The sequence below is a fragment of the Sinohyriopsis cumingii genome, chromosome 13, assembly GCF_028554795.1.
Source record: "Sinohyriopsis cumingii isolate HCF-2022 chromosome 13, ASM2855479v2, whole genome shotgun sequence".
NCBI classification, from domain to species: Eukaryota; Metazoa; Mollusca; class Bivalvia; order Unionida; family Unionidae; genus Sinohyriopsis; species Sinohyriopsis cumingii.
Window position 1 is genome coordinate 53,954,970 of NC_142973.1, and position 9,291 is coordinate 53,964,260.

A 9,291-nucleotide genomic window follows, 5' to 3' on the forward strand; every position below is an offset into this window, starting at 1 on the left:
TTCAACAGATGAAATCTAAATACTCACCATATGAAATGGAACTTTCATGACAGTTCATCGTGCGAATTAGGGATCCTCGACATATGATATTGGAATTTCAACCACCGTTGTGTAATTCAAAATATACACCGTAAAATGTCGACATAGGAAATAGAACTTTAAACCACCACTGAATAATTCAACATATATCTAAAATCTCGATCTAGAAAATGGAACATGAAGGACATGCAATTTGATCCAACATGTGATACTGGATTTCTCGACATATGGTATCAAAATTTCAACTGCATCTTTCTCATTGGACCAGCTTTTGTCCGCTACAGCGCCTCGTAGTCATGGTTTGATACACATGGTAGGTTTAAGGATTTGCAAATATTTTTGAGCCCGTTATCATAATGCATTATTATCCACGTCACATCTTGGAATAAGGTCAGATATAACGACCTCGTCTACCTGGACTAGCAACTGGTTTATGAGGGACATGTATTTGACTTCAAACAGGTTTAATTCCTGATCTCCATCTTCCTTTTCACCTACTTGTACAATAATCATATGGTAATTATTTAGGTCAAGTTTGTTCAGTTCTCTTTCGAGACTGTCGATGGTGGCAACAGGGTATGACTTCACATGCACTTCATGTGAAAGTGCTTTGGTGTCGATACCTTTCAGAACAAAGATCCTGTAATCGGCGTCTTTGCTGGTTTTGTAAGATAATGACCAATTTTTAACTTGTTGAGGATGTTCACATCTTTCTTTAGCTCGTGTTGGTTTATTAGTTCTTGATCGACTTCTGTCGGTCCGACTAGTGGTTCTTTCATTACCCGACTTGGGCTATTCTGCGTTAAGTTTTATCAATTTGATTACATTTTGTGTTTTGTTCAACAATACAGCCGTTTTCTTGTTTCAAGTTTGGCTACTAGTGTTTGCCATTTGATTTACTCAAGTAAAATTTACTTTTCTTTAATGGCATCAATTTAAATAAAATGGCACATTATCTATTGTGCCAACATGCTGTTAAATGCCAATGTTCATTCATTGTAAAGAGACCATTGTACCTGTACACAAGGTTCGAGACCATTGTACCTGTACACAAGGTTCATAAAATTTAGTTGATACAACACTCGTTTCAAGTATGCATTAATAAAGGGAGAGTAATTAGGCCAACAAAATGGATAATTTTTAATTTTTTTTATTACTAGATTTTTTCTTTTTTCTTCAAGTGACTTTTAACAATTTATATCTTACACAACCAGTTAAATCATGAAATTTACACAATATAAAAAACAACTGTATGCTCAAGCATTACCAAACATACACAAATATCATCACTAGTAAAACTTGTCAAAATACAAACAAATACATCACAGGCAATTTGGAAAATGTCTCTCTCTCTCTCAAAGTTCATACTTCATAAAACCAGTATTCATCATTGTTCCTCGACAATTCTGTAGCTCATCTAACATATTGTCAACTAGTGATGTTAACGTGCCAAAGTTGCATCAAAATGTTGCCCCTATAATCTGACCATTTCAATGTTTGCTCAAAAAATTGCACCACAAGAATATACATTGCCAAGCACACTTTCCCTTGCTGCCCAGCCAACTACCATTAGTTGTATCATAATCTTGCAACTGAAATGAACAAATGTTGAAGAAACATCTTGAAACATTTAGATTGAAGTTTCAGCAGGATGAAAATGTAGTTACATCACGGTCAACAGCCCCTTGATGAACATGCACACGATTTCCTCCTTTATCCACATGCCATGAAAAAAATGAAAACCAGGTTCATTTTTACGATTAAATTTAAGAGCAAAACGAGATTTAACAAACTTGAGCCGAGATCATGATTATTACTGCATGAACTGGGACATTTTATAATATTCTAATGTAGTTCTCTACATGTAAAATTGCATTCAAAGAACATTTATGATAATTTTAATCACTACTTGGATCTTTATTGTACCACTCTACAACAATAGAGTCCCGAATGTACTCTAAATCAGATGGCAAGACATTATCAACTATTTGCACTGGCTTTATTCATCACTATGCCAAATCTGATGGCACAATATAAACGAACTAGTTACACTTTACTGGCTTCATGCATCTATGTGATGCCTTGGGTCCAGTCTACAGGGCCCTTCTAAATCACAATTCATCAAGATATTTTTATATCAAAAATGGCACTTATCCACTTGTTTTTAACACTGGATCAACAAGTTCTTCTTACAAGTACTGATGTGTGTCACTTGGCCACCTAATGAAAATAAAAAAATAAAGTTTTCCGACCTCAACACTAAATGCATGTACGATTGATGTGGAAAATCGACGGGTAGTATGTTAAAGAGTCCATATCACGTGCTGCCAATCAAATGAATCCTGCGAGAATATTGAAGCAGATCACGTGGAACTGTCCATTCCTTTAGCACCAGTGAAAACTTTTCCAGCCTCTGGTTTCCCATGGAAGACAAAGGTCAAGTGAACATCAGCTATCCTGAAGGTAAGTCTTAAGACTGCACACAATGTGATGTCCTTGTGACCTTCTGAACACTATCAACGAGATCTTTCAAAAATGACCACAGTTAACAGCTATGTATTAAGGTCCCTTTTCCTTTATATATGGGTTAATTGTTGTTGTCCACAACAGATGCTGTTGTCGTGTTGGTGTGTGAAAATTGTAGGACTGCCCTACCAGTCAGGCGGCACTGAGCTAGTTCTTCGAACACATGACTGGCATCCTCTACTTTATGGACTGAGTAAACGGGCAACTCCAGCTGAAAAAGAGATTCATCATTTAAAGACAAGAAAAACAAATGAAATGCAAGGCATCAACAAGATGTTAAGGGATGGAGTACTTAAATTATTGCCCTGTATTATTGTGGCATTCATCATTTCATTTTTAAATTTTTTAAAAAGTAATACAGGCTTTTAAAATGTAATATTGATGACAATTTCAATGGTTTGGGAAGGGTTGGTTTTTTTTTATGAACGCGTTATCCAACCCATACAAACATGCTTGCTAATTTGTAGAAAATAAAATACAGAACTCCATTTCACAGAAATCTCCTTCACAAAATTCAAGACAAAAAATTTAAGCACAACTGTCACTTTTTCACCTTTATACATTCTATGGTAATGCTTGGTGCAATGTTCTAAATACTGAAAACAAGTGTACTTTTAAAATTTGATCCTTTTAGGAGTTGAATGCATACTTTGCCCACTCGACATTAAAACCGTATTGTGCATGGATGTTTGGAAATCCTCAGCAACTCTCTAAGCAGCTACTACTTATTCTTAGGATCCTACCCATAAGACTATAAAACTGACAAGACATTGCGACAATTTGCCCAGATCACTTACTTTGCCATCAGCCAATGCGTCGACCAGCTGCCGTAACTGATACAGCGTTCCTTTTGGGATTCCGACAATACTTTGCTGCTTTGCTGCAAGAGCATTCAAGTTTATTGAAACATCTGACATCGTGTTGCCGCCAACTAAAATTAAGCCCTCCTGGAAAACAAGGAAAACGAATTATACAAGTTATATTAAAAAATCCAACATAATAAGAAACATCCACACAAGTCCTTATTAACGAGTAATTATACTTCTTAGAATACATCGGCAGTTGGATCACAGCCTCGCTTCACCAACTGCCCATTCAGAATATTAGGCATTAGACGAGCTATTGTAAAAAGAATATGACCTCAAGTTAGATCGTACATTTCCCCAACAGATTATCTCACTTCAGTTCTTAAAATGGTCATACAAGAGCAATTTGTTATGATGGTTTTTCATCTCTTGATTAAACAGAATTTGGCAGATGCTTTAAGTGGTTCGGCATCATTAGCAACACTACTTGTACATTCTGAAAAACAATTCCAATCGCCTTAATTGGCTTGTTTTTGCAGTCTAAGTTTTGCAACTGCCGTGAACATTTCAAGTTCATTTTTGACTTGGTTTCCCAGACAACTAATTTCTATCACACAAATGGATGTGCATGTTGGCCAGCATTTTCGGTGGATGAAGAACCCAGAAAAGCCCCAGAAAGAAAGAACAAAGACATCAAACAGATTTCTTAAAGCCAAAAAAGGACTGAACACGAGCAATCAACTCTTTAGAATTAAAAACATTCAGTAAAAATGAACACCTACCCTATTTAATACTCTCAAAGACCTCTGCATTGTTCTTGGTGAGCTAACAAAGTCGATGACGATGTCGACTCCTCCTCTGCATGCATCTAGTGTCCTCTCTATGATGTACTGCTCATGATCCTCTTCACACCAATGAATAATATCGAAGCAGTCATGCTCTTGGGCAGTCAGGAGTTTGTCTATACTGTTGTCTGCTACAAAGAGGCGCACTGCACTGTTGTTATGACCCATCAAGTATTGGGCAAGTCTGATTGACCATAAACCCAAGCCACCAGCGCCAACAATAAGAACGTTCACACAGGCTGTAAAAATTTGTGAAATAAAAGTTTTAAATACCAACAAAATATCCTCTGAATCATTTAATAGCACTTTCTTGCACTAATGATTTATTTATTTTTCAAACTGTACCAAAAGGACGAATTTCCAAATGTAAAATCTCAGCTATTCACCTACAACAAGATTAGTTAAAACGCAAAAATATCAGTATGCATTTTGTATGAAAATCGATTTTTGCCATATAATTTCCATTAAATATAAAATTATAAATGAAAGCCAAACAAACACATTCAATAATGCATTAACAACATTTAAATAGTTTCTCAAGAAAAATGTGAGCAAAGAGAACGAAAATGCATAAATTTCAAGCTATGCAAAATTGTAAACAATGGCTGTATAATTGCAGTACTGTGATCATTGAAGATGATACATACGTTTTACTTCTAACAATTTTTCCACGTGTGGTTTGGCCTTTAGTACTGCACTGTACGCCTGCAGAGCACCACCGGGCAACATGGCTGCCACAGCAAGACTGACATTTTGAGGTAACTGTAGGACATGTTCCACTTTGCTAACTGGAATAAATTCAGTGTATCTCTCGTCGTTCTGTTCCTCGTCTGGATAAAGTATTACTCTGTCACCCAGGTTGATGTTGCAGTTTGGAAGAGTATTGCATACACTGTGGATTGTTCCAGATACTTCAAAACCTTTGAAGAAAAAAGGGCATAAATATGTTAACATTTGTGGCTGAACAGAAAATCTGTGGACCTGATATTGCACTTTGCATCACAAGTTATGTATAAACTGTTATATGCAATTATCCACATCTGTCTAGTAGCCTTGGTTACTCGATGGTAGATGCAACCAACTTCTAGCTGAAATGGTGTAGGTTAGAATCCTACCATTTGACCAATCAGTAGCCATCATGGCATGGCCTTGTTGAAGACCATTGTCATACTTTTAGAAAAAGATCGCATGCAATCGGAAAGTTATAAAACTGTCTTTTTTTTTTTAAATAGCACATTCTCTCACAAGGTTTTGCCGCTTCTTCAAAAGATTTTACCAATCTATGTTAATTACAAGATACAGGCATAATATATTAATGATGAAAACGTTTCTTCAGTTTTCATTTTAGTATTGGATAATATACAATTTTTTTTAAAGAAGTGGCACATCTATCAACAATTTTAAATAATCGAGACCAACATTACTTTAACAATGGACTAAAGCCAGAATCAATTAAACCCAACAAACATTACTGGAAATGCACACTCAAAAAATGCAGAAGACAAAGGCTTCAAGGAGTGTATAGTAAATTGTTTGGGTGGAGTGTAAAGGGTGGGAAGTTCGGACTAGTTGAAAGATGTGCACACCTGGAAAAAGAGAAGTATCTCTGATACCTGGGAGTCGGGGTCGACAACCACTTTTGCGCAGCTGACCCTCAGAGTAACAAACTCCTGCATACTCGACCTGGAAATAAAATAGTATGCATCAGTTACAAAGTACTAATTGTAGCCACATTCCCCAAATAACTGAACAACATGAACCTTTCTGCTGCTTCATTTAGTTTATTATTTACAACAAATTATTTTTCAGTTTCAAATTTGTGATGTTCCATGGTGTTGATGGTTTGCGAACACAGTACGCTTGCCAAAAGGACCCATATTTGCCATCTTTAATTTGCTGCAATGCATGCCAGTAGTCCACAATCCCAACTTTTTTCTTTTACTTCCTTTATTACTTCTTAAAACGTCTTGAAACCGATTTTGTTTCTACACAATATTCAAGGAACAGTGACAGATGATTCAATATTTTAGTGTGGAGGCCGTCATTTTCAACACTCAACTAGCTACAAGAATGCCAGCAAGAAAACTCTGCCCTTCGAGGTGAAGTATTTTGACACCAACTTGATGAAAATACACAATTATCTGTCACCAAATAAAATTGCGCGTTCTTTTACTTAGGGAATAGTCTTTATACATCTACCCAAAAATAGAGATTATCCATTATATTTCATCTTCACAATTAACAGGTTTTGTTTTTACAAATCTTCAGTTATTGTAACAAGATGCTTTCAAGAACCAACACCTTCTTGTTAGAAAGTATGATTTTAGTTCACCATTACATAAAAATTATTTTCAAAAATCGTTAACCCTTTTAATGGCAATAAACTGTACATGCAAGAACTGTTCTCACCTTGATCACTACTCCTCCTTTCGGAACGTCTGGCTCCATTACAGACGAGCTACACTCCATGCAGGGAATTAGGTTCTCGGACAGTCCCTTGTGAACTTTCACCTCCTCGTTTTTGTTGATTTGGTCCAACATCTTGCGGTCAATTAACTGAAACGCAATTTAAGTTTTAAATTTCCTACATATATGTACGTGTGTGTGTGAAATAAAGTTTCATTTTTAACGAGTTTGTTTAGTCGTAAGCCAATCATGATGCCCACCAAGACCCACTAAATATACAACTACGTCGGGCAATTCTGCGCAACGATACGTCATTTCTGTCAACATTGGATCACGCGTTATTTTGGGTAAAAAATCCATTTTGTATCAAGAAGGAGCTACAAGAAATGTGGTCTTCATAAAATGTACAAAATTACCCCAAATTTCGACTCGTAATGCGTATGAAATTGTTAAGTTCTAAATGCCAACCATGAAGACCCGACCAATTAACCATCTTGAATCTGTAGCCCAGAAAATCCACTTTCTGTTCATCTTTTAGAATCGTGCAAATACATTCAAGATGGAAATGTTTACCTTAACAAATTCTTCATCTTAATAAAGTTTCCAATTTTGCACTTAGTTATCCAACACTTACAAAAATCGTCTGCAAACCCAACCTGTCAACTTGCCGCTAGAATGGAGTTCTCAATAAATTCCCAGGCGTATAGTCCATTTCTAAATTCGTTTGTATTTTTCCCTCATAAACAAGACGTTGTAAACATTACATTCTATTCGTTTCTCTTCCACATAATATCTCGCTATCTCTCTCTCTTTTTTTTTCTTTTTTACAAGATCGGTTTAGTTTGCTTAACATTTCTAGACATTTACTGGCATTGTTACGTTGAATACTAGCAATAAACCTGACCTACTTATTACTCAAATGAAGTGCCGACAGAAACTGTCCCAAGTAACTTGTACCATTTCTAAGGACCGATGGATCAAGATTCGAGAACAGGCCGACATCGCGGTCACAAAAACACTGGGGTGGTATCCTGTGCACCAATAATTTATATTATTTAACAGAATAATCTGGCGACAATAGCCTCTTATCAAATGGTAAGCATTGCAGTATTTACTTTCGTCAATCGGTCGAATTCGGTATGCGCTTTGCTTCAATGTTGGTGACGGGTAACTTTGGTGCGCAGAAATGCCCGACAGCACTGTATATATATATATATATATATATATATATATATATATATATTCAGATTTATTTCACCAAAAAATTAGTTACAAGCGTTAGAAAGGAAAACAAATTTACTGCCAAGCTAAAACAAATCAACTCGATAAATAGACAAGAACAGGCCCAGTAACAATGTAAAATTACTGTTACAAATTTCAATGACGTCGATTCACGCAATCAATACAAATGACTCACAAATGAAACCATTGCGCAAGCAACACTTGTAAACAAACCAATCGCTACGTTAGGCAACATGTACGCACGAACTGATCAGTACTAGATCATACAGGCTGCACGCTGTAGGCATGCGCACAAATGCCCAGTTGTATGATCAGCTGTTCTGCTGTCAAGGTCGGAAACTTAAGACGGCGCATAAAGGGACAAGAATATAGCAAAGTTATCGCAACAATGGCCGACTAAATTATGTTTCACAAAGCACAGACATGCTGTCGTTTAGAACGATAAACCGCAATATGATGCCATATCCCGATAGCTCAACAGCCAACGATTAAGAACGAAAGCGACATCGTCACAAAACAACCAGTTTTTCTCTCTACCAAAATAAAATTCCGTAACGTTTCTCTTTCCTTTAAACAACAAAAATTAATTTTTTTAAAAAATGAAAATACTTCTAGATGCAGAGGGCCTTTAAGGTATTTCGAACAGCGTTTACTTCTACAACATATCTCAAATTCTAAACAATTATGTGGCATTACAATGTGAATAGAAGCAACATATTTTGTTCCTTACCTTAATAGTAATACTTCGATTGCTATAAAATCCAATTGCACAAAACTTTTTAATGCTGTCACGTCTTTCGAATTACACTCTAACGCTGTCTCCTCGCAAATGGCAAACAGCGTCTTGACCCGTATATATATAAACTCTTTCCGAATCAGGCACCTTTCACGTGTACTGTTTAAAGTCGGTAAAGCATTGTAAACAGGCAACTCGGTCAAGGCACAGGGTTATAGCAACATTCGAAGGGGAATGTCACATCCGACAAAAATATATCGGTTGACCGAATATTTTGTAACTGTTAATTGTTGATTGTGAAAGTTATCATATGAATAAATGATATTTACATGCATATTGTTTCCATAATAAATAAAATTGTTTACAAATTTTATACGTACAGTTGTTAGGTACACATCTTACCACGCATTCAGTTATGTCGGAATCGTATGGGATTCATAACCCATTAAGGTTTCATCCACAATAACCTGATTGCGGTCTATGCATGCCTCGATCAGCTGTTAAACGGGCATGCTAAATACACATGGTATTGCATTATTACATTACTCATTCTTGGTTGTGTGAGTGTTAGTTTTAATTTTGTTTTGGTTTTGTTTTGTTTTTGTTTATTTTTTAAACGTAATTATGTTCGTTTAGAAAATATGGTAATCCTCTCTGGTGCACGATATTATAACTTTAAATTTTAGTATAC

The 9,291-nt window shown here is 36.0% G+C and overlaps 1 protein-coding gene across 2 annotated transcripts; it reads right to left on the minus strand.

The window, feature by feature from the left end:
- Positions 1–1,173: 1,173 nt before the first annotated feature.
- Positions 1,174–8,751, minus strand: LOC149785578 (uncharacterized). Of its 2 annotated transcripts, none has more exons than XM_089979372.1 (7): positions 8,595–8,751; positions 6,626–6,772; positions 5,830–5,899; positions 4,864–5,136; positions 4,154–4,455; positions 3,363–3,512; positions 1,174–2,776 (listed from the first exon to the last, which is right to left on the minus strand). In XM_089979372.1, the coding sequence occupies exons 2-7, from the start codon at positions 6,755–6,757 to the stop codon at positions 2,627–2,629; spliced, it is 1,077 nt and encodes a 358-aa protein (XP_089835498.1). In that variant the 5' UTR covers positions 6,758–6,772; positions 8,595–8,751; the 3' UTR covers positions 1,174–2,626. The 2 variants fall into 2 exon arrangements, with proteins under 2 accessions (XP_089835498.1, XP_089835497.1); XM_089979371.1 differs by having other exon boundaries at positions 5,803–5,899.
- Positions 8,752–9,291: the final 540 nt, after the last annotated feature.

What these genes read in the sequence shown, in the direction of transcription:
- LOC149785578 (XM_089979371.1), bottom strand. Translation starts at nt 6,757, where the DNA reads ATGTTGGACCAAATCAACAAAAACGAGGAGGTGAAAGTTCACAAGGGA. An exon ending in AAGGAGGAGTAGTGATCAAG is followed by an intron (nt 5,900 to 6,625) that starts GTGAGAACAGTT and finishes TTTTATTTCCAG; the next exon opens with GTCGAGTATGCAGGAGTTTG. An exon ending in CTTTGAGAGTATTAAATAGG is followed by an intron (nt 3,513 to 4,153) that starts GTAGGTGTTCAT and finishes CTTGTTTTCCAG; the next exon opens with GAGGGCTTAATTTTAGTTGG.